Genomic DNA, 25069 nt, shown 5'->3' with positions numbered 1-25069 from the left:
TTGTTGTTTTGAGGAAGGTCCATACTAATTTTTTTTTTTTTTTTTTTTTTGTCTTTTTGAGATAGGGTCTCACTGTGCAGTTCAGGCTGGCCTTGAGCTCACTTTGTAGCCTAGGCTGGTCTCGAACTCGCAACGATCCTCCTGCCTCAGCCTCCCGAGTGCTGTGTACTGATTTTTGGTTACACTAGTTTACACTCCTGTCAGCAATGTAGAAAGGTTCCTTTTTTCCCAACAGCCTCCACAGCATATGTTGTTTTTTGAATTGTTGATGATAGCCTTTCTGGAGTAAGGTGGAATCTCAGTGTTGTCTCGACAAACAGTTCTCCTTAATAGTCAAAGATACTGAATCTTTTTTCTTTTTCTTTTGTTTTATTTTTTGAGGCAGTCTTGCTCTGTAATTCAGGCTGGCCTGGAACTTGCACGGCTCCACTTGCCTCAGCCTCCCAAGTGCTGAGATTACAGGTATGCCCATCGTAGCCCTGAATATTTTTTCTTGTATTTATTGGCCATTTGTGTTTTGTCTTATGAGAATTCCTGTTCATTTCAGTTGTCCATTTTTGATTTGATCTTTTTTTTGGGAGGGGGTCTAATTTTTTAGAGTTCTTTGTATTTCAAGATATTAGTTCTTTATCCAAGCAGTAGCTGGCACATTTTTCCCCATTCTGTTGTCTTTTCACTCTGTTGGTTGTTTCCTTTGATGTGCAAAAGCTTTTTAATTTTTTTTTTTTAATCGTTACCAGGGATTGAACTCACGACTGCCTGCTTGCAAGGCAGGCGCTTATGCCGCTGAGCTAAATCCCAAGCCCCAAGCTTTTTAATTTGATGTAATCCCATTTGTTGTTTTTTGATAGTGTTTGTTGTTCAAAAAATTCTTGCCTATATCTATATTTTTAGGAGTTTTACCATTTTATGCTCCAGGAGATTGTTTCTTTTTAATATCTAGATCTTTGACCCATTGTGATATGATTTTAGTACAAGATGAGAGATACAGTACTAGATTTGTCCTTCTGCTTGTGGATCCCAGTTTTCCAAGCCCCGTGTGAAGAGGACTATGCTTTTGGCCCCTTTGTCAAGGATCTGATGGCTCAGTGTTTCTGGGTTGTCTGCTGTGTTCTGTTAATCTGTGTACTTATTTTTGTGCCAGTACTGTGCAATTTTTGTCACTGTAGCTTTGTAATATAGCCTGTGATGTGAGATTGCGATGCCTCCTACTTCACTCTTGGTCCCGAAAAGTTGGATATCCACATGTACAAGACAGAATTTGGACTGGGCATGGTAGCACATCCCTGAAATCCCAGCACTTTGGAAGATTAAGGCAGGAGAATCTCAAGTTTGCTGGGTAACTTACCAAAACCCTGTGTCAAGTAAAGGAAGGGAGACTTGATTTGGGATGTAGCTCAGTGCAAAGGCCCTGGGTTTGATCCCCAGTACCACAAAAGAAATAGGAGTAGTTTCATTCTACCTCATATCATGTATGAGAAGTAACTCCAGAGAGATCCAAAGTCTAAGAGTTAAAATGTAAAGATGGTGTGATGGCACATGCCTGTAATCCCAGCAGTCTGGGAGACTTAAGGTAGGAGAATGTAAATCCAAGGCCAGCACAGGTAATTTAGTGATTTAGTGAGACCTTGTCTCAAAATAAAAAGTGGTAACAGTGTTGGAAACCTGGGCATGATGAAGCATGCCCATTACTCCAGCACTCTGGGAACCTGAATTAGGATCACAAATTCAAGCCTAGGCTGGGCAAGCAAGAGAAAATGGTTGCTAAGGCTTTGTGGGTTGGGAGGTTAGAAAGTGATGACTAAGGAATGGGGTTCCTTTTTGGGAGTGGTAGAAATGTTCTACAATAGATGTAGTGATGGAGGGGCTGGGGATTTAGCTCAGCGGCATAAGCACCTGCCTTGTAAGCAGGCAGTCGTGAGTTCAATCCCTGGTACCGATAAAAAGGAAAAAGACCAAAAAAAAATAGATGTAGTGATGAATAAAGCATGGTAATACATGCCTGTAATTCCACTACTTGGGAGGCTGAGGCAAGAGGATCACAGAGAGTTCAAGGTCAGCCTGCGCTACCAAATGAGTTCAAGGCCCACTTGAACGGTGTAGAAACACACTGTCTCAAAAAACAAAAAAATAGATTTGATGATGGACGTACAATACTGAATTTACTACAGGTCATTGAATTGTATACCTAAGGTACATAATTTTACGAGTTACACCTCCCTAAAGATATTAAAGTTTTAAAAAACAAAAAGACAAAACATGTTAGTCACCATGAAATTCTTCTTTTCAGCCAAGCATCTTCAAGACCTCCTCATGGAGAGTGTCAGTTTTTCCCCTGCCAATCTGTCTAGTATTGGTTCCAGGTATCTGAATGCTTTGGTTGACAGTGCAGTGGCCCTTGAAACAAAGGATACATCACTAGCAAGGTAATTATGGTGGCATTTGTAATTTCGGTAGTCATGTTGCATGTTTGCTCTAAGGATTCTCTGTTTCTCAGTATAATGTTGTACAGCAACTTAACAATAAACACAAAACTACTGAACTTTAATTTACTTCTTAATTTTGCTAGTGAGCAAGATTAATTCAGATAAATGTGATGTATTAATTTTTTTAGTGTTGTGAAAGGTGGTTCTTGTGTGTATTTGGAAACGGTTTAGATATCACTTACATTGTTCCCTGTAGATAATGAGAAAAGCAGTAAGCCAACTTACGTAGTTGAGCATGGTGAATTTTGATGGTGTCCTACCCTACTGACTAGAATAGAGTAGGAAACCTTCACCTATATAGTGACATGGTTCTTCCACAAACCATAAGAGGAAACTGAGCCACAGAAGGGGTGCACTGAATAACTTCTGCAAACTAGTGAATGGCAGAGTTGGAATTTTAACAGTCTGGCTCCCAAGTCCATGTGACTGTCACTGGTGGTAACAAGGAGCCCACCATTACAATTTCTACTCAAGGAAGCCAGTTCTTAATTTCCTTAAATCATTTCAGCAGACACCAGTGAGATGTATGAACAGTTAGGAAGCAGAGATAAATAGAATAGTAACTGCCTTCAAGAATAATTCATCTCTTCATTCTCACATGAGGGAGATGGACATGTAAAACTACTGTAATGTGATAGCTGCAGTCGGACAGAAATCTATAAGCAGTAGCTAGGGAGCGCAGAAAAAAACATGGTAAGTTTAGCCAGATATGGGGGCATACCTCTGCAATCGTGGCACTCCAAGAAACTAAGGTAAAAGGATCCCAAGTTCAAGCCCAGTCTGGACATTTTAACAACTTACTGAGACCCTGTCTCAAAATGATTAAAAATATAGAAAAATGGCTGGGGATATAGCTCAGTGTGAAGACTCCAAATTCAATCCCTGGTGCCACACACACACACACACACACACACACACACACACGTAGTAAATTCAAGGTTGGTATAAATCTTAATATTGAAGGACAGATGGAACTTTGATAGTTTAAGGACATTTCAAAAGATGGAAACAGCATGTAAAAATGCATACAGGTGTGAAATGGTGATTATATATGAATTTACTTCCTAATATGACTATAATTATAATTATTGTCCTTAATTCATGTATGTAACCAGATTCTCCTTTTAGTTTTATTCCTGCAGTGAATGATTTGACCTCTGATCTCTTCCGTACCAAATCCAAAAATGAAGAACTCCAACTTCAATTGGGAAAACTTGAAAAAAATCTAACTGCAACATTAGTGTTAGAAAAATGTCTGCGAGAGTAAGTAACTGAGTTGAAAATAGAATTTTGATGATAAAGACAGTAATACAATATTGTCATATTTAATTTTGGCAGTCAGTATGATTTTTAAAAACATAGAAGATGAAATCCATAAAACTTTTTTGTTTTTTTTTTTTAGTTTTTTGAGAAAAGCCTTACTATGTAGTCCTTGAACTCATTATATAGCTCAGACTGGCCTCAAACTCAGTGATGGTCCTGCCTTAGCCTCCAGAGTACTGAGATTATAGTCATGTACACCAGGCCTAGCCCATAAAACTTTTTTTTTTTTTTTTTTTTTGGTCTTTTTGAGGCAGGGTCTTGCTATGCAGTTCAGGCTGGCTTTCAACTCACTTTGTAGCCCAGGCTGCTCTTGAACTTGCAAAGATTCCCATGCCTCAGCCTCCTGAGTGCTGGGATTACAAGCGTGTGCCACCACGCCCAGCTCACAAACATTTTTAAAAAAGAAAATGACCTGAGTGGAAGTGAGGAACGGTTAGATAAAGATTTTCACCACTTAATACAATTTATTACCTTTCTGTTGTGTTTTTGTTTTGACTTTGCAGTACTGGGGATGGAACTCAGGCACTTCTACATGCTAAGCTGAGCTAGATGCTAGTCCTTTTCGTTTATTTAATTATTTGTTGAGACAGGGTCTTGCTGAGTCTCTAAATCACCTAGGCTGGGTTCAAACTTATGATCCTCCTCCTTGAATTTCTTGAGTGGCTGATATTCTGTAGATATGTACCACCACTGAACCTGGCTCACCTTAAACTTTGTTGCACTTTTTTCTTACAGCTGTAATATCCCTCTTTAATATAGTAGGGGCCTTCTTTGGGTCCATGTTGGCCTCAGAAATTCAGGCCTGTGGCTAGGGATTATATAAATTCACAAGTAATTTGTTGTAGTTTAAATTTATTCAATAGACACTGAAAATGTATGTACAAGGGACTGTCACATTTAAAAGGCCTTTGGGACCTCATATTTCAAATTTGCTCTTGCAATATATTAAGTAACTTTTTAAAAAGACAACAGAAACAAGGAGATAAACTTTGTGGGGATGAAAAGGGAACATTAGGGAGGGGAAGAGAAAAATAAAAAAAGAATCGATATGTAATATATGGGATACGCAAATGGATATATACTGGTACCTCACGATGAACATATTCATTATGTATTTCAGTCATACACTAAAAAAAGTTTTTCTAAAAATTTTTTTTTCTAAAAAAGTAATGGACCTTGGCTTATCTTAAAATTATGTTAAAATTATTCCTTGAGAAAAATCCCACATGGGAACACAAAGGGAACAATCTGGAAGAATTCATGGTTGGCTAGGATATAAAGTCAGTAGTAGAGAATCCAGCAAGTAGGTTATGTACTGTTGACTAACAGAGCATTGAATCCAAAGATGTAGTCATTTCTTTTTTATAATAATTTTACTAAGAAGGAGGAGGAGAAGAAAGTGCTTTTAATTTTACTTTTTAAAGAGATCTCCAGAAGGCAGAGCTCCATCTGTCTGCTGAAAGGGCCAAGGTTGACAATCGTCTTCAGAACATGGACTTCCTGAAAGCAAAGGCAGAGGAGTTCAGATTTGGAATCAGAGCTGCAGAGGTGTGTATGAGGGACTCAACATAGCCAGATCTTTTTGACCTTAGTTCTCACAGCTAGGCAGTGTATTAGAACCTCACACAGAGGAAGGAATTACAGAGAGAATTAAGTACCTTGCCCAAGGTTATATAACTACTTAGCTGTGGATTCAGGCTCTGAAACTCAGGCCCTTAAGCTCTGTACCCATCTTATCACAATGTGTGAGTGCAGAAAGGGTCCACAGATAACATAAAAGGGCCTATGTGCATGTATAATTTTTCATCTGTGATTTGTAAGCTACTTTTTTTTTTTTTTTGTCTTTTTCCTTTTTATCGGTACCAGGGATCAAACTCAACGACTGCCTGCTTGCAAGGCAGGTGCTTATGCTGCTGAGCTAAATCCCCAGCCCCTTATAAGCTACTTTTTATCCTATTACATGTTGAGGATACTTAATGATGGTCACTTTTAAAATAATTTTCTAACAACACCTTTTTGTAATTATAGGAGCAACTTGCAGCTAGAGGCATGGATATTTCTTTGTCACATCAGTCACTTGTAGCACTGTCAGAGGTGAGCTTATGTTATTCTCTTTTCTACTGCTATGATGGAATGCCACAAACCGCATACTTATAAATAGGAGAGATATAGTTGGCTCACAGTTCTGGAAGCTAGGAAGTCTTAAGATCAAGGCTGCATTTGATGAGGGCTTTCTGCTGTGGTGGAAAAGCAAGTGACCACAAATCAAGCATAGTGGAAGCAACCAACTCCCATCTGTTTATGTTTGTGCCTAACCACTCTAGAGAGTCCACCTCAAACTATTAGTCCACAATGTTTTTATTTTATTTCTTTTCCTTAGGGCCTTTATGCTTGATTTCTTTTCCTTTACGTTTGTACTATTTTTTTCTTTCTTGCTAGGGATAAAACCTAGGAACTCGCACATGCTACGCAAGTGCTGTACAACTGGGCCATATCCCTGGCCCCATTTTTACACTTTATGTTTACTAATGTTTCTGTTTTTATTGCCTGTTTAGCTGTATGTATTCATTTGTTTGCTTTCCTTTATGTGTTGTTATAGGCTAGAAACTTTTTGCTAGAGTCAATAATACTATTAACTTATTTATCAAACGCTTGAATATCTCTGTGCTCTTCATTTAGGAGCTCCTTGTCTTTCACTGTAAGTAAAAAGTACAAGGCCCAAAATTTCTAGAGTTTGCAAATTCAGTTCTGGGTTTTTAAGTTATGAGTTTTATGTATTTTGGTGGTAAAAGGAAATTCAAATTTTGAGATGGTCTCTGTTGTCAGTGATGGCCTTGAACTTGATGTCCTCTTGGCTCAGCCTTTTTAGTAACTAGGACTACAGATGTGTGCACCACCACATCCAGCTTATTTTATCTTACTTGACTTTATTTTACATTAAATATTTTTTTTTGCAGCACTAAAGATTGATCTCAGGATTGCTGTTCTACCATTGAGCTACATCTTCACCACTTTTTAAAAAATTTTCAGACAGCATCTTACTAAATTGCCCAGACAGAATTTGAACTTGTGATCTTTTTGCCTCAGTTTCCCTTAATGCTGGAATTATAGCTGTGCACTGCTGCTTTATTTATTTATTTATTTATTTATTTATTTATTTATTTATTTTTTGAGACAAAATCACATTATGTAGTCCAGGTTATCCCTGAACTCATGTAGTCCAGGCTGGCCTCTAGTTTATGAAAATCCTCCTGTATCAGACTCCTGAGTGCTAGATTACACACATTTACAGGTATATGCCACATTCCCAGTCCTTTATTTTATTTTATTTGGTACCAGGGATCAAACTCATGACCTTGCATTTGCTAAGAAGGTGCTTATGCTGTTGAGCTAAATCCCCAGCTTTTTTAAAAAATTTTTTGAGATAGGCTCCCACTATGTGGCTCAGGCTGACCTTGAACTTGTGACGATCTTGCCTTAGCCTCTCCAGTGCTGTGGGTGTAGGTATGGGTCTGGCTATTTTATTTTGTGTGTATGGGGGGCGGGGTTGGGTTGGATTTGTTTTGGTTTGGTTTGGTACCGAGGATCGAACTCATAACCTCGCACTTGCCAGGTAGGTACTATGCAACTGAGCTATATCTCTGACTGTATTTTATTATTCTTAAGGAAATTTTTTCTATTTTGATTTGTATCTATATGTATTTCAGACTTTAGTTTTCTCTTTATGTTCTAAACTTATAATCATATTGTTTTGTTTTTAGATCAATTACATCAGCCTTATTTTTTTGTACCGGGGATCAAACTCATGATCTTGCACTTGCCAGGCAGGTGCTTATGCTGCTGAGCTAAATCCCCAGGCCCGTCAGCCTTATTCTTAATAAAAAAGTATAAGTATTGTTTCCGTTAGAAGTGAGCTTATCTATTTGAAGTTGTTTGATACCTTTTTAAAAATATTTTTGTGTTGAGAATGCAGGTCAGTGGTAGAGTACTTGTTAGCATTATTGATACCCTGGGTTTAATCTCTAGCATTGCAAAAAAAGAATCAATAAATAACATATCCTAATATTGCCAAGCGTAGTGGCACATACCTGTAACCTTAGCACTCAGGAGGTTACAGAATGGTGGGGTTACAGAACAGTGAATTTGAGGCCAGCCTGGCCTACATGGCACCCCATAAGAAGAAATGTCAAAAAACAAAAACAAGAAAATCTTTTGTGTTAATTCCTTATTGTGTTTATGTCAGAAATGGATTGGGAGGTTTTGTTTTTTGCCATATGGGGGATTAAACCTAGGGCCTTCACACTGAGTTTCTGAGGCTAGGCTCCAGCTTGTGATCCTATTGCCTCATTCTCCCTGAGTGCTAGGATTAGAGGAGTGTGCCATAGCACCTGGCTAGAAATTGGTAATAGTTGCATTGTGACTATCTCTAACTCTGTTTTTTCACTCCTAGAAACTGGCAGAATTAAAACGAAAGACTATACCTTTGAAAAAAAAATTGGAGTCCTACCTAGATTTAATGCCGGTAATTATTCTTACAGGTTTGGTTTGGTTTTGTTTAATTTTAAAGTTATCATTTCTAACCTTCCACAAAGGCAATAAACAATTATAAAAATCATGAGTTCATCTCTAAGGATTTAAAATCACTGATGAATTTCAGTATTGTGTATATGTTGACTATTTCCTGTAAATTTTTTTAATTTTATGGAAGGGATTGCAGTATATATTTTTCTCCTTTGAATCTAAAATGAAGCACTATAACCTTTCCTTATATTTTTCTTTAAAAGAATCCATCTCTTGCTCAAGTGAAAATTGAAGAAGCAAAGAGAGAATTAGTAAGTAATTCCCATCTTTTTCTTCATATTTTTATTTATTTATTTTTACATGTTCGCTTATATTTTGTTTTTTGAGACAAGGTCTCATTATGTAATTTAGGCTGACCTCAAACTTAGTTATTCTCCTGCCTCATCCTCTCAAGTGCTGAGATTACAGACATGCACCATCACACCTGCCTATTGCATTTCTTTAAAAAAATTATAAAGAAGCTGGGCATGGGGATGTACAGTCCCATTCCCAGCACTTGAGAAGTTCTGAGGCAGAAGGATTGCCACGAGTTCAAGGCCAGCTACATAGTGCATTCAAGACCAGACTGTATTACAGTCTCAAGAAACCCTGTCTCAAGAAACGAAATAGGGTGGGGCTGGGGATTTAGCTCAGCTGCATATGTGCCTGCCTTGCAAGCAGGTGGTCGTGAGTTCGATCCCCGGTACTGATAAAAAGGAAAAAGACAAAAAAAAAAAAAAAAAGAAAAGAAATGAAATAGGGGCTGGGGATTTAGCTCAGGGGCATAAGTGCCTGCCTTACAAATGTACAGTCGTGAGTTTGATCCCCGGTACCAATAATAATAAAAACAAAAAACAAAAAAAGTAATCATAAGAACAGTGGCAGTGAGGATGGAAAAGAAGTTATGTGAGCAATGCTGTGGAGATAGGCACAAAGATCAGAAAAATTTATTTATCTGTCACTACGTTGATGTATTTCTCTAGATTTTTCCCCTCCTTCAGGTGTTTATTAGGCTCAGTTAAGAGTCTAAAAACTTTTGAAGGGAATTTGAAGGAAGAAGAGAGGTCTAAAAGCAAGGGAACAAGCTAGGAGTGATGACTCACGCCTGTAATCCTACCACTGGGGAGGCTGAGACAAGATGATCCCAAGTTCAAGGCCAGTTTGAGTTACATAAACTAGACTCTTTCTAAATGAATAAACAAATACATACAGGGGAATATTTAATGCATATTTAATTTTTAATGGCATTGAAAAAAATTCTGTGCTAATGTTTTCCTTTTTTGCTCTTATTTTAAATAACATTAGACATTAGGCATTGTTTTATATCTTTATTTATGGTATTTCTTTCTTAATTTAGGATACCATTGAGGCTGAACTTACAAAGAAGGTAGACATGATGGAACTGTGACCAGAGCCAAATAAGCATCCTTTTTCCTAGCAAAATAAGTTGAATAGAGCTTTACAGAATTTGTGTGTACCTAGCATGCCTTAACAAAATTTCTGTGTTCTTAGTTGAGATAATAATGTACCTCTTGACAAGACAATGGTTCTAAGTTTTGCATTGCATTTTGTGCCCAAATGCAGTTTTCATATTAAAAAGCATTTTCTCAAGCTGGATGTGTTGGATTTCCTGTGGGTGGGCATTTAAGATTCCGTCAGCCTCAAGTATATAATAAGCTCTGGGCTGACCCCGATTACACAGTGTACCTGTCTCAGAACAAATAAGTCTCTCTAGTGGGGGAACTTTGTTAAAGCTGCCACATATACATTCACTAGATCAGCTAAGGTGAAAAGGGAAAGTTGTACAATTCCTGCCCTGTTTCTCTCACTCTTCTTTCTCTAAGAACTTTGTGGTATTCTTTCTGATAAGCTCACCTGCTTGCCTCCCAAATGTTAATATATGCAGGAATTTAGTGTGTAAAAAAAATGACCTTTAAACCAGGAGTAAAAAGACAGATAATTCAACACATGGTGCAAGATGTTAGATCCATACTTGATACCTTATGTCTGAAGGATCAAAAATCCTAATATAAAATTAAAAATAAATGCTTAGGCTGGGGATTTAACTAAGTGCCTCAAGCACTTGCCCAGTAAGTGTAAGATTGTAAGTTCAATTCCTGGTACAAAAAATGAAATAAAATAGTCCTAAAAATCATAGAGGAGTTTTATTTGTATTTTTAAAAAATTTTTAAACTTTTTTGTACTGGGAATCAAGCTTATGACCTCACATTTGCTAGGCAGGTGCTGTGCTGCTGAGCTATGTCTCTGGCCCTTACAGAGGAGTTTTAATGTTACTATTTTTAAACAATGGTGGAGTCAGAAACATTACCAAGACCTAGAAGCCACAAATGAAGTGATTGAATCGTTTATTTTGAAATAATAAAAATTACTACATGGGGGCTGGGGGGAGAGGTTTAGCTCAGTGGCATAAGCACCTGCCTTGCAAGCAGGCGGTCGTGAGTTTGATCCCCGGTACCGATAAAAAGAAAAAGACAAAAAAAAAAAAAAAAACTACATGGCCAGTCAGTGATACCTGTAATGCCAGCACTTGGGAAACTGAGGCAAGAGAATCACTGCAAGTTCAAACGCGAGCCTGGGCTACATAGCAAGACCCTGTTTCAAATGAAAGAAACCAAAACTAAAAATTAGTGCATGGTATAACCTGTAAGCAAAATCAAAGGACATGAGATGTACAGGGAGGAAGAGAGGGTTTTCACCATATATGTGTTTGTACTTTGATTTAAGGTCTTGTGCAATTAGCAAAGAAATGGAAGATGGCGGCTTGATAGGTAGCTGTGTGGAGAGTCTCTCCAGGAAAAACAGCTCAGAGGCTGGAATTTGACAACATGGAGAGGGTCATACAAGGGGAGAGAGATTCTTGCAACCTAGGAGGACACTGAAGGGAAAACGTGGGTGGAGGGCTGGAGCCTGAGGTCCTCATTTGAAACCGGTCCTGCGCTGTGCTGGGCATACCATGGGGTCAGACAATTCAAGGTTGTGCTGAAGCCACAGCTGCCGAAAATGGGAGTTGATAAGTCGAGGCTCTTGGAAGGGGGACACTGTGCAGTGTAGAGTGGAGCCATGGTGGAAAACTGCATTAATTAGCAGTGAGTGCTGGAAATTGGGTCCTGTGGTGGGTGTGGCCAGCTGGAAGCCATATTGGAGCTGGGCAGGATAGGCCTGAGTCTGGTGCTATGGTGGTGTCAGTCAGCCACCCCTAGCCAAAAGCGGACTGGTGGGACCTGGTTGGACTGAGCCACACCCCTGTTCAGGGGGATAGAACTGTCCCAAACCTGTGACATCCGCACAGCACAGACTTAACATGTGAAGGCACTCACCGATTGACTGGCTCAGAGGAGTGGGGCCAACCCACAGTCCCTGTGTGTACCTCAGATAACAGCAAACTGGAGAAGGCAGCAAACCCTCAGCCAGCACACTTCAGAAAAACTGTAGGCAATATGGAAAGGGCCTGAGACCTGCACCACACACCTGTCTGAAAGAAACCAGAAACATGACAAGGAGAAAGAAACAAGAAAAAACCCAGCTGCTGACCCTGGAAAAGTAAGTCCAGGAGAAGTAAATACAGAAGAGATCCAGGGCAGCAATCATGCAACGTCAGCAGGCATAAAGAAATACCTTCATGACCTTAAGTCCTTAAATACCCTCATGATCTCAAGACGAACTTGAAACTGAAATTCTAATCCAACTGAGGCAAGATATAAAAAGATTAATAAAAGAAATGTAAGCCACTCAAGAAGACACGCGGCTGGGGATTTAGCTCAGCGGCATAAGCACCTGCCTTGCAAGGAGGCAGTCATGAGTTCGATCCCTGGTACCCATAAAAATGAAAAAGACAAAAAAAAAAGAAACAAACAAACAAACAAAAAAAACCACACACACAGATGGAAGAATAGAGGAACCCAGAAAAGGAAAAGAAACCTTTGGTGAAGAATATAAACAAAATCTAGAATACATGAAACAGCTCTAAAGAGATTACCAGGAAATTAAAAAACTCCCATTGAAAGCTGGCAAAATGCCTTGACAAACTAAAGTTAGCCTTTCAAAACTCGAAGATAGATTTGCAATGTGTGATTGTAAAAGAAAACACCTCTTAAAAATAATAAGGAACCAGGAAATAACAATTCAAAGGCTAGAAGACAAGAGGATCTATAACTTAATAAAAAATATGAGCGAAGAAGCAGGAGTAACCACAAATGAATTACAAAGGCTATTCACAGAAGTAATTAAGGAAAACTTCCCAAGCATGGGAAAAAGAAATGATATCCAGATAAAGAAGGCATATAGAACTCCAGCCAACTAAAACCAAAACAGATCCACACCCAGACATATAATAAAGATCCCAGAAATTCACCACAAGAACAGAATATTAAAAGCGGTCAGAGAGAAGAAACAGATCACCTGTAAAGGAAGATCCATCAAAATAACGACAGACTTCTCAACACAAACTATCAAATCAAGAAGAGCCTAGAGTGAAGTAGTCCAAGCCCTGAAAGAAAATAACCTTCAGCCCAGATTGATGTACCCTGAAAAACTGTCTGTCAAAATTAATGGAGAAACAAGGTGTTTCCAAGCCAAGGAGGAACTGTGGGAGTTCGTGGCCACCAATCCAACACTACAAAAAATACTGAAGGACATTCTAGAAAGAGAGAGAAAAAAAAAAATACCAGGATTCCAGCAACAGTGACAGAGAGGCCTCAATGAATGGGGCAGACAGTGGAATGAAGGAGAAAAGTGAACAAATAATAGCAGAAAAATAGAATAGCAGAGATGAGGCAGAGAAGGTGGCTATAATCTCTAAAATAGCCTTGATACACTTAACAAAAAGAAACACAGGCAGAATAGATTAGGAGGCAGGATCCATTGAGATGATCTGAATAGGAAATATACTTAACCTGCAAGAGAGTTAATAAACTAAAGTCAAAGATGAGAAAACAATGCTCTATGTGACAGGGAACCAGAGAGAAATAGGGACAACATGTCTAGCAGCTGCAGATAGGTTGGAAAGTCATGACACTTTGCAGTGGAGAACTACTCAGCTATAAGGAAGGAAAACTTTGTGGCTTTAGTTAAGTAAAGGAATACAGCTCTAGCTCAAGCTCAGGGGTAAAAAGATTCAACACAACTTAGATAATGGGTTGCCCCCAATCTAAAAACTAAAGGAGTTAGTGGGACCCAAAATATACAAAGCACCCTGAGAAAGGGAAAGGAGAGGAATTGTCTAAAAAAGGAAAGCAGAGGACATTGTTGATAGTGTATCAGGATTTAAAAGCCACATTAGTCTTATCTGTTTAGTTTGATTTTATTTTGTTCTGGTCTGTCTATTCATACTAGATTTGGGGGCACAGACAGCTATCCCAAAGAGTAAGATATACTATGGTAAATATCCTCAATTCCCTATTAACTTAAACTGAAACCCTATATTACTTACATTATCTTACTATGATTGATCTTATTTGAAGCAGGTTTGTTAGACCACTGTTTTGTCTTGACTGATTTTATTCGAATTTGTTATGCTTGATAGTACCTAGTGTAAGAGTAGAGGCAACTATTCTGAAGATGACAAGATGTAATAAGATACCCATTCCACTTTGATTATTAACTGCTTTTGAAGCCCATGTCTCCAATGTTGTGTTTTTATTAAAATTGCTATGTAATGCTATGTTCAATTATATTACATCTGATGATGTAGATAATTCTATGGAAAATAAGAAAAAGCATAGTAACTACTGTAGATCACCTAATATTGTGGTTTTATATGTCTTTTTCATTTCATGTTTTTCTAAAAATTTGTTTGTAGTCTTGTTTTGATCTGTTTTTCCCTATAATACAGAAAGGATAGGTATACATGTAGAGATTCACACATGTGGAGAATTTCTAAACAGTTTATAGGACCAGATTATATAATGCATGATGTAATGAACAGATGCTCTGAAGAAGAAGAGACACTAAGATGCCTAGTGCTAATTCTGTAGCATTATGATATAAAATCTAGCATACTATTATTCACTGTCCAGAGTGATATTAGTCTAGTCTCTTATGTTTAATGTCAACATAGGTAAAGATACGGACAGCTATTTCAAAGAGAACAAGAGACATTATGGCAGCCATTGTTGACTTCCCTATTGTTTGGTCTTGAAGACCTAAAATGCCTTCATCATCATGCGCTGATTAATCTAGTACTATATTGTTCAGTATGTATTCACTGTGTGTGAAGATGAGGACAACTATTTGGAAGAAAACAAGAGACAATATGATAGACAGTGAAGATCTCCAGCGGTCTTGCTTTGAAATCTGTATTTCTTAAAACTCTTTCCTTATGATCTGTTTTGTTCTGTTTAATTTTTACCCTCTTTAAAATAAAAAAAAATTGGGGGCTGGGGGTTTAGCTCAGCGGCATAAGCGCCTGCCTTGAAAGCAGGCAGTCGTGAGTTTGATTCCCGGTACCGATGAAAAAGACAAAAAAATAAAATAAAAAAATAAAATAAAATAAAATTTACCCTCTTTAAAATAAAAAAAGAAAGAATAAATAAAACCAATAAACACTTTGGCAAACTTATGTTAAAAAGGGAGAGAAGAAAATTCAAATTCAGGCAGTAAGGAATGAAAAGGGTGAAATCTCTACAGATTTCCTGTGGAAATACAGAGTATCATTAATACCTACTTTGAAAACCTCTACCTCATAGGTTTGATAACACAGAAGAAATGGACATATTCCTAGAAACATATGAATTAACAAACAAAATCAAGAAGATATAAAACTGCTGAATAACCCAATTTCAGTTACTGGAAATGAAAATGTAACTAGAAGCTTACCAACAAAGAAAAGCCCACATCTTAGCTCAGTGGCATAAGCGCCTGCCTTGGAAGCAGGCAGTCATGAGTTCGATCCCCCGTACTGATAAAAAGGAAAAAGACCAAAAAAAAAAAAAAGAAAAGCCCACATCAACTCATCCCTGGAAACAAATATTACCCTAATAGCAAGCATAATAAAGACCCAATCAAAAAATGAACCACAAGCCAACTCCCTAATGAACATAAATGCAAAATCCTCAATAAAATACTTGCAAACAGAAGCAAGTCTTCAAGAGGATTATACATCATGACCAATTGGAATTCATCCCAGGAATGCAAGTATGGTTTAACATACACAAATCAATAAGCATAATACATCATATCAATATAGCCAAAGATAAGAATCCCATGATCATCTCAATAGATGCAGAAATAGCTATTGATAAAGCCCATCATTCATTCATAATAAGAACCCTATGGAAAATTGGCATAGATGATCTTTACCTCAATCTGATAAAACCAATCTATCATAAGCAAACCACCATCATATTAAATGGTCAAAAACTAAAGCTTTCCATCTAAACTCAGGAACAAGACAAAGATGTCCATTATCACTACTCCTGTTCAATATAATGCTGGAAATATTAAGCAGAACAGTTAGACAAGAGAGAAATAAAAGCAATAAAGAGAGGAAAGAAAGAGTTTAAACTATTTTTATGTGCAGATGGCATAGTATTCTATAGGGAAGACCCCTAAAACACCATTGAAATACTTATAGATGTAATAACAAAATTCAGTAATGTATTTGAATAAAAAGGCAATACTCAAAAATCAAAAGCATTCCTATACTCCAACAACAAAGTCACTGAGAGAGAAATAAGAGAAACCATACCCTTCATGTAGTATTCAAAAAAAAATGAAACACTTAAGAATAAATCTAACAAAGAAATTAAAGCATCTAGTCAGGGAAAATTAAAGTACTCTGAATAAAGAAATTGAAGAGGATCTCAGAAAATGGAAAAACATTCCTTGTTCATGGATAGAAAGAAAAAGCATTGTGAAAATGGCCATTGTCCCAAAATTGTTATACACATGCAATGCAATCCAAATCAAAATACCATTAACATACCTAGATCTAGAGAAATCATTCCTAAAATTCATCTGGAACTAGAAAAGACCTAAAATAACAAAGACAATTCTAATCAACAAAGCAAGGAAGGAGGCATCACAATCCCTGATTTGAAATTACAAAACTGCTCTAATAAAATCAGCATTGTACTGGAATAAAAACAGACCTAATGATCAATGGAACAGATTAGAATATAAAACCACTACAAAAACACTCAGCCATCTTATCTTTGATAGAGGGACCAAACACATTCACTGGAAGAAAGATAGACTCTTTAATAAATGATGGTGGAAGTACTGGCTCTTCATATGCTGAAAACTATAACTAGATCCATGTTTATCACCATGTACTAAACTAAAGTCTAAAAGGGTCAAAGATCTAGATATTAAAACAAACACTAAACATGTTGGGAGACAAAGTAGGTAGAAATCTTGAAGACATAGGGTTAAGTAGCGAATTCATGAACAATAATCAAACCACAGGGGAAATATTTCCCAGAATCAATACCTGGGATCAAGACTTATTAAAGAGTTTTTGCATATTGAAAGAAATCCTCAGCATAGTGAAAAGAAAAACTACAATTTGGGAAAAATTATTAGTCACCTGTCCATCAGACAAAGGACTTCTCTCTAGAACATATAAAGGATTAAAAAAATCAGGCCCCCTATATTCAAAGACCTAATCCAAAATGGGCATCTGAGATGAATATACACTTTTCAGATGGTCATTAGAGAAAGGCAAATTAAAACCACACTAAGATTCCATCTCATCCCAGAAAAAAATAAGTAGGATCAAGAAAACCACTAATAACAAATGCTGGAGAGGCTGTGGGGAAAGAGGAACTCTCCGCAGTTTTCATAGAAATGTCGACTGGTGCAACCACTGTGGAAATCAATGTGGAGGCTCCTCAAAAATCTGAGATTGGAGATCCATTTGATCCACGTATTTGCACTTCAGGGCATATTCCCAGAAGAACTGAAAGCATCATATCACAGTGATACATGTGCATGCATGTTTATAGCAGCACAATTTGTAATAGCTAAATATTGGAAACAACCCACATGCTCATCAACTGAGGAATGAATAAATAGACGTGATATTTTTATGCAATGAAGTACTACTCAGCTACAAAGAATGACCACATTGAGATTTTTATAAACAAATTGATGCAATTTGAGACCATACTCATAAGCAAAACAAATCAAACTCACATGTGTAAATACTGTATTGTTACTCTAGTGTAAGAAATGGTAAGTGTACATAGAATACAAAATCCTCAATAAATACTGTGAAGAGATACAAACCTTGTCAAAATGGAAAGAAAATAATATCTCAGGGAAAAGGTGGAAAAAGAAAAAAAAGAGAAAAGAAAAAAATCTAAATTTATATAAATAAACATGATAGTTAAGATGATGGTGCTATAAATTCCATAAGTTCTTGGAACAAAAAAATACAAAACTGAGTATACTACTCAGCTAAAGATGACACTTAGCCTTTGGTATGTAAATGGATGCTACTTGAGACCATACTTGTAAGTGAAATAAATCCAGCTCACATGTGTAAATACAGTATTGTCTCCCTAATGTAATAAAGTGAAAGAGTAAATAAGATAGAAAATCTTCAGTGAATATTGTGAAAGGGTAAGAAGCTGCTCAAAGTGGCAAAAATAACACAGACAGGGAAAAGGAGAAAAGAAACAAGAGAAATGAAATAAGATATAAATTTGTATATATATACACTTAAGATTACCAAGAATGTTGTACTACTAATTCTGTTAGTTCTTTGAACAAAACAGAATAACATCCATAAGATTAGATCAATTTTGCATGACTATATCTGATAATTAAATAAGACTTATGAAGAAAATTAGGCAAAACAACATAAATTGTTATTTTTCTACCACCTTGTTTTGAAAGCCTACATTGTTATTGTTTTGGGCTCTTAGATATAGATATTTATTTGTTGTGTTCTTTTTCCCTCTAATATAAAAAGGATAGTTATACATATATAGGCTTATATATGCCTAGAACTTCACCTAAAGGTTTTATAAGATTTGATTTTATGTGTGGTAGTATGAAAAACTACAAACGAAAATGAAAAACAATGAAAATGAGCCACCATGGTAGCCACTGATGATTTTTTATCACTTTGATTTGAATGTCAATAATGCTTTTATTCTTGATTTTGATTGGTCTTAGTCTGTTTTCAATTATTTGATTTAATATGTTTGAACACATGTACAGCTAGCTTGAAGAAAAAAAGTCACATTATGGTAGCCATTATTGATTTCCTAGTGTCTGTTTTGAAAGTCATTAAGGCTCTCAATCTTGTGTTTTGATTGTTTTTATACTATTTTGGTGTATATAGACTTATTGTGTGTGAAGGAATGGACAACTGTTTTGAAGAAAACAAGACATTATATAGACACTGTTAATTTCCTGCTGTCATTTTCTGAAATTCTTTGTTCTGTGCTTTCTTTTGGTGTGGTTTGGTTTTATCCTCTTTAAAATAATTTTTAAAAAGGAAATGAGAGTCGCTTGCAGGTCCTGAATTATGAAAATGTTTCCACTGAACATAGCCTGCCACTGTTAGTTTGTAGCCCAGGTTGTTCATGTTGCTAAAGATTCCATGTAAGATAAATGATATCTGTTACACTATCTGTATCAAAATATATGATAACAATATTTACTAGGAATGTGTATTCTCTGTGGATGATAAATCCCTGTACTTGACAAACATGTCCTGATATAATTTGAGATAATTTTATCATTGTTTACTAATACAATTTAGATATGCACAATGATCACTGTCTTAGCTACGTTTCTCATTACTGAGACAAAATTCAAGACATCCAAATTTAAAAGGGGAAATGTGTATTACCTCACAATTTGTAGAGGTTTCAGTCCATAATTGACTGTATATAAGGCAAGCTGGTACATGGCAGAGGGTCAACTGTTCATGGCAGTGAACTATAACAAAAGCAACAGGAGAAAGGTGCAGTACCAAAGCCTCTTTAAATGTCTCGTATAGTATCATGTCTACTTTGATTAGGGCCATGTTAACCCAGTCAGTGGAGTTATCTAGCAAACTTTTTGAGTTAAATGTGTTTATTGAGGCAGCATATTGTTGGGTATCTTCAGCCAATGTTTTTATTTTGACTGGTGAATTGAGATCATTTACATTGATGGTTAAAGCTGATATCTGTTGACCAATTCTTTTCATTTTATTTTCTTGTTCATTTTTTTTCTTTCCCCTCATTTTAATATTTTTTCTCTGCTTGGTGGATTTTTTTTATTTTTCTGTTCTTGGAATTCTCATTATCTCTCTCTAAAACATCATTCAGAATTTTTGGAGAGCTGGTTTGGGGGTCATGAAATTCTTGAGTTGTTTTTTATTGTGGAAACATCTTACTTCTCCAGTGATTTTGAAAGAGAATTTTGCACAGTATATAAATCTGATTGAAGGCTGTTTTCCTTCTGAATGTAAAATACTTCACTGCAAGTGCTCTTGACTTAAGAGTTTGTGTTAAGAAGTCTGCCTTGATTGTGAAGGGTTTCATATATGTATGATTTGCTTCTTTTCTTTGACAGTTTTCTTTGTTTTTTTTTTTATCGGTACTGCAGATGGAACTCACGACCACATGCTTGCAAGGCAAGCGCTTATGCCGCTGAGCTAAATCCCCAGCACCCCAGCCCCTCTTTGACAGGTTTTAATACTCTATAATTGTGCTGAATTTCTGGAATCCAGATTAGTATATGCCTTGGTGTAATTTTATAATGGTAACAGCTAATTGGAGTTCCATATGCAACAGTTATTTGGATTTCAATGATTCAGAAATTTTCTGCCATTGCTTGTGTGAATAATGTTTTGTTTTGTTTGTTTTCTTTGGCTTTTATGTGTGGCATTCATGTTGTCTCAAACTTTCTTATTAACTTCAGTTGAACTTTTACTTCTTTGCAAGATCTTATAGCAGTTTATTTTTCCTGATCCCTTAGTGTTTTTAAGATATATTTCTTTCATAGTCACTAGCTGCAATCCTGCCTTCTGAATCTGACATTCTGTCCTCACCTTTATTCAGTCTGTTCTGTATACAGTCAATGGAATTTCCAATCTCCTTTGAAAGTGTCTCACAGATTCCAATTCTTTTCTAGTTGGACATTTATGTTTTCATATTTTCCTAAGCTCTTCTGTTTTCCTATGTCTAGTCTAGATTCATTGAGAAAATACATTGTTTTGATTGCCATTCCTTTTTTTATCTGAGAGATAAATTTCTCTATAGCCTCATTCATCTGGTTCTTTTTTTGTTACTTCTGTATCTGTTATTCCAGAAAATATAGGTTGTTGACTTTTGATTTCCTCTACCTCATTTTCCCCTGGACTTGTCATTTGTGGGTTGGAATTCTGGCTTGTATTTGGCTCATGCATCTTGTAATTTTCTATTCTGTTTATTTTAACTTGTTTTCTGGGTTGATACTTGTATATTACTTTATGGTAAATAGCTTTATGATTAGTATTGAGGCTTTCCTAGGCAATGACTATTCCTCAAAGATGTCTTGCCAGTATTTGATTCATGTTCTTTGTCTCTGCATGAAGATACCATCTTCCCAATTTAATGTGGAAGAGAAATTGCTTTTTCCAATGTGGAGCCCAGTCCTTTGATAGTAGACTATTGTGATGGATATGACCCCAGACAATCAGTATTATCATAGAATGATTACATCAATTGTGACATTCCTGATGAAGTACTGTAATTGACAATAGTGACAAACACATCTTAGAAACTGACGAACTTTGACAAGTATTGAGTGGAGCAAAGTAACTTGTTGAAATTTTTCACTGTTTCCAGTGTTATATGTGGGTTTTTGTATAGATGCTCTGATAACAAGTCATCTTTAGATTTTCCAACTAGTGGTGTCTCCTTTGGTCCATTAAATTTACATCCAAATGTGATATGTTAATAATCAATTGTTTTCCCAGAGTGAGCTAGTTAGCCTCCTACATTAGTAGGGCAGTGGCAGCAATTGTCTTGAATAATGGAGACCATCCTTGGAACACAGAGTCCAGTGTTTTTGAAAAGTAGGGCACCACGTAATGGCAGGATTCCATGGCATGTGTTAAGAACCCTATGGCCATATCCTTACATTCCTAGACATGTGGGAAAAAGGCTTAGGTATTTCTGAGTCCTAAGGGTGGAGCCCAAGTCAGGGATTCTGTGATTTGCTTAAATGTTTTTTGTTGATTAGCTTTCCTGAGGCTGGGCTCTCCCTTTTGTAGCTTCATATAAGGGCTTAACAATAAATGATAAATTTGGGATGCAGATTTGACAGAATCCCATTGCCCCCAAGTACTCTCTTGTCTGGTACCAAGTAGTTAGAATTGGAAGAGGGCCATGGACAGACTATTTCCATTTAGTGCTCTGTTAATGTTCCCCTTGTGTTACTATGAAATCTACATACGTAGCCTTTAGTTGGCACATTTCTGTCTTTTCTTGGACACCATATTTCTAGCCCTTTGAAGTAAATGATGGAGGTCTGTATTTCCTGATAAGTCCTCAAGGGTTACAGCTGCCAGAAGAATGTCATACATACTGCAGTTTATAGTCCATGTCCAGATGTTGCCCTATAAGGTATACACTTGGCAATTCTTTGTTAGGCAGAAGAATCTGGCCTAATTTTGGCCTATTTGACTATAATACAAATACCAGAAGAGCTCCTTATTACTATTACTGCTCCCAAGGACAGATTACACCTTTTTATCTTATGAAAAGTGATGGAAAGCAAAAGGGAAGGAGGTGATTCCATCTGGAACATGAGTGTTTTGATGGTTATGGGTTTTACAAAAATCTTTATTGGTGTTGAAAATTGGAAAAAACATTTATCCAGGATTCATATGTGTTGACAAGAACTACGGTTCTGTTTTTAGATCTTGTGGAACGTGATTCTTGGCATATTTATCTGGTTTTATTTCTCTTCCTCTGCCTTCTCCCCTTTCTAAAAAAAAAAAAATCAAACACACAACAAAAGGAGAATGGAAATGTTATTATTAAGTGCTGTGAGAAAAACTGAAACCCAAATTGCTGAGCTGTCTGCACCTGACTCACCACCTGTGTGGGAGCCAGCTCTGTTCCTTCTGACAAGCCCCTCCTCCTGCAGGGGAGAACTTCCAAATGTTAATTTTTTTTCTTTTTGAAAATATAGTTACTATCTTGTACAGAAATCTACAAATTTAAAAATACAGGATTAAATTCCTAGAATCAACAAAAAACAAGACATAAGGAAAATAGTAAAAGAAACATGAGGTCTGGGCATTTAGCTCAGTGGTGTAAGCACCTGCCTGGCAGGTGCAAGGTCGTGAGTTTGATCCCTGGTACCAATAAATAAATGAATAAATAAATAGAAATATGAATCTATGTAAAGGAATTATGAAGCCCCCAAATGAACATATGGGAAGATATACATTTTTCTTATTCAAAAAGTGTCTTTATAAAGCCAGGCATGGTGGTGGACACTTGTAAACACAGCACTTGGGAGGCTGAGGCAGAAGGATCACTTTAAGTTCAAGGCCAGTCTGAACTACACAGTGAGACTCTGTCTCAAAAAATATTATATAAATAAATATATTTAAGAGATAATTGATCACTTAAGGCAAAAATAATAATAAGGTGGGCATGATGGTGCACACCTGTAATTCTAGCACTTGTGATGCTGAGACAGGAGGATCATGAATTCGAGGCCAGCATGGGCCAGTGAGTTTAAGGCTAGCCTGACCTATGTAATAAGACCCTGTCTGTTTTAGTCAGCTTTCCTGTTATGGGGCCACAATACCTGGCAGCCCCAATTTAAAGGAGGAGAAGTTTAATTTGGCTTACAGTCAGAGTATTCAGTTCATGCTTCATGGTCTCCAAGGCAGAAATATGGTAGAGGAAAGCTGCTCACCTCATGGCAGCCAGGAAGCAGAGGGAGAAAGGAGGAGCTGGGAAGAGAGATACGTTCTCAAAAGGCAAGCCACCATGACATGCCTCTTCCAACATCTAACAGCACATTTTAGCTGTGAACTCATCAATGAATCAATGCAGTAATGAATATAATGCCCTCAGTATCCCAATCGCTTTCTAACTTTGCCCCCAACATGAGACTTTTGGGGGCCGTTCTAGATCTAAACTATAACACTGCCTTAAAAACTAAAAAGGTATTTTGGGGCTTATTACTTATGTAAAACGTAAAAGTAAAGGCAACAAATAGCACAAAGGGTGAGGACAAAAATAGAATGCAGTCTTTTACAATATACCTGAAATGGTATAATAGTACTGTTTGAAAGGAGGCTGTGATGAATTAAGGAGATATTTAATAAACCCTACAGAGAAGTTGGCAAATTTTTTCCATTAACTACTCTAACATCAGAGCACCAAAATGTACAAAATAACAAGACTAAAATAAAGAAATGCAATCATAATAGTTGGAAGTGTCAATACTCCACTCTAATTGGTAAAACAAGGCAAAAGGTCAACAAGGGAATCTCCAAACAAGCTCTCAAATGCATGGGGGACATTCTCTGGGATAGAATAGCTTTGTGCTAGGCCATAGAACAAACTTCAATAAGTGTAAAGGATAGAAAAAACACAAAGCATTTTTTCTGGCTGTTATCAACTGTGCCTCCCCCTCAAAGAAAATTGTATATATGAGGGAGAAGGGAACATCTCTTTGTCTTCACTTCTGACTTCTGGACTGTATGTTTAACTACAGAAAACCACTATTTTACTCCTAAATACTTCCACATCTATCTCCTAAGAATAGAGACATCTTAAGCACACTAAAATGATCAAATTCAGGAAATGTTACATTGATGAAATAGTTTTACAACTTTATATAAGCCATACTCAAATTTCTTGAGTTGTCTTGATAATGCACTTTACCATTGCTTCTCCAATTCAGGAGCAAATATTGTAGTTATGTTTAGTTTTTATTTTATTATTATTATTATTTTGTACTAAGGAATCAAACTCAGGACCTCACACTTGCCAGGCAGACATGGCATCACTGAACTAAATCCCCAATCCAGTTATGTTTCTTTTAAGCCAGTTTTGAAACTTGGTTTTAACCATTTTGTTCTATTTCATTAGATCCCTATTGCTATGTCTATGAAGCTTCTTAAATTCAGCCATATAAATTAGTTAAGGCAGCACAAACATAGGGACCATTGCATGTAAAGTATGTTAATCAGCTTTTCATTCCTGTGACCAAATACTTCCGAAAAACAACTTGATGGAGGAAAGGTTTATTTTGACTCACAGTTGTGGTACATGATTGGGTCCTCCAGGGCAAAAGACATGACAGAAGGGGACAGCAGAGTGAGGATACTCACCTCATGGCAGCCAGGAAGCAGGGAGGACAAGGAAGGCCCAGAGAGAAGAAAGAGCTGGGGACAGGCTCTGACCATTAAAGGCTCACTGCAGAGACCTACTTCCTTCCCCTAGGCTCTCCACCTAACATCCCTTAGGGCCATGAAGTTATGGGTGCATTAACCCATTGAAGAAGTTAGTTTCCTCATGATCCAACTACCTCTCTAAGCTCTGCCTCTGAATATTGCTGCATTTGGGATGAGGCCCCTCAGCATATAACACTTTAGGACACACTTCATATTCAAACCATCTCAGAGGTCTGTGCTCTAAAGGGTCACTCTCCCTTGCCCCAAACTTCTGGCCAGTGGGAGAGGCAGTGGTGTTGCTGGATTTGCTTTTGCCTACACTAAAATAAGACCT

The 25069-nt window shown here is 37.0% G+C and overlaps 1 protein-coding gene and 1 long non-coding RNA gene across 3 annotated transcripts in view; one reads left to right on the top strand and one right to left on the bottom strand.

Annotated features, from left to right (window-relative positions):
• The window catches only part of Haus1 (HAUS augmin like complex subunit 1), a 13003-nt gene extending 3023 nt beyond the window's left edge, over nt 1–9980 (top strand). Inside the window, exons 3-9 of the mRNA XM_003474066.5 lie at nt 2291–2426; nt 3615–3749; nt 5234–5357; nt 5838–5903; nt 8260–8331; nt 8594–8641; nt 9727–9980. Of these exons, the coding sequence (XP_003474114.1) occupies nt 2291–2426; nt 3615–3749; nt 5234–5357; nt 5838–5903; nt 8260–8331; nt 8594–8641; nt 9727–9777 (632 nt within the window). The 3' untranslated portion in view covers nt 9778–9980. The remainder of the gene's footprint in view (nt 1–2290; nt 2427–3614; nt 3750–5233; nt 5358–5837; nt 5904–8259; nt 8332–8593; nt 8642–9726) is intronic.
• LOC106028592 (uncharacterized) lies at nt 5164–25069 on the bottom strand. Of its 2 annotated transcripts, none has more exons than XR_001202216.3 (3): nt 24673–25068; nt 23180–23283; nt 5164–5309 (listed from the first exon to the last, which is right to left on the bottom strand). It is a non-coding gene; the product is annotated as an uncharacterized LOC106028592 (long non-coding RNA). The 2 variants fall into 2 exon arrangements; XR_001202217.2 differs by lacking the exon at nt 5164–5309 and adding an exon at nt 22136–22301 and having other exon boundaries at nt 24673–25069.

This window comes from Cavia porcellus, unplaced genomic scaffold (assembly GCF_034190915.1).
Source record: "Cavia porcellus strain 051 isolate PalLab524CR breed Dunkin Hartley unplaced genomic scaffold, mCavPor4.1 scaffold_20, whole genome shotgun sequence".
NCBI classification, from domain to species: domain Eukaryota; kingdom Metazoa; phylum Chordata; class Mammalia; order Rodentia; family Caviidae; genus Cavia; species Cavia porcellus.
The sequence above is the reverse complement of the archived record's forward strand: the minus strand, read 5'-3'. Positions and strand labels throughout refer to the sequence as shown.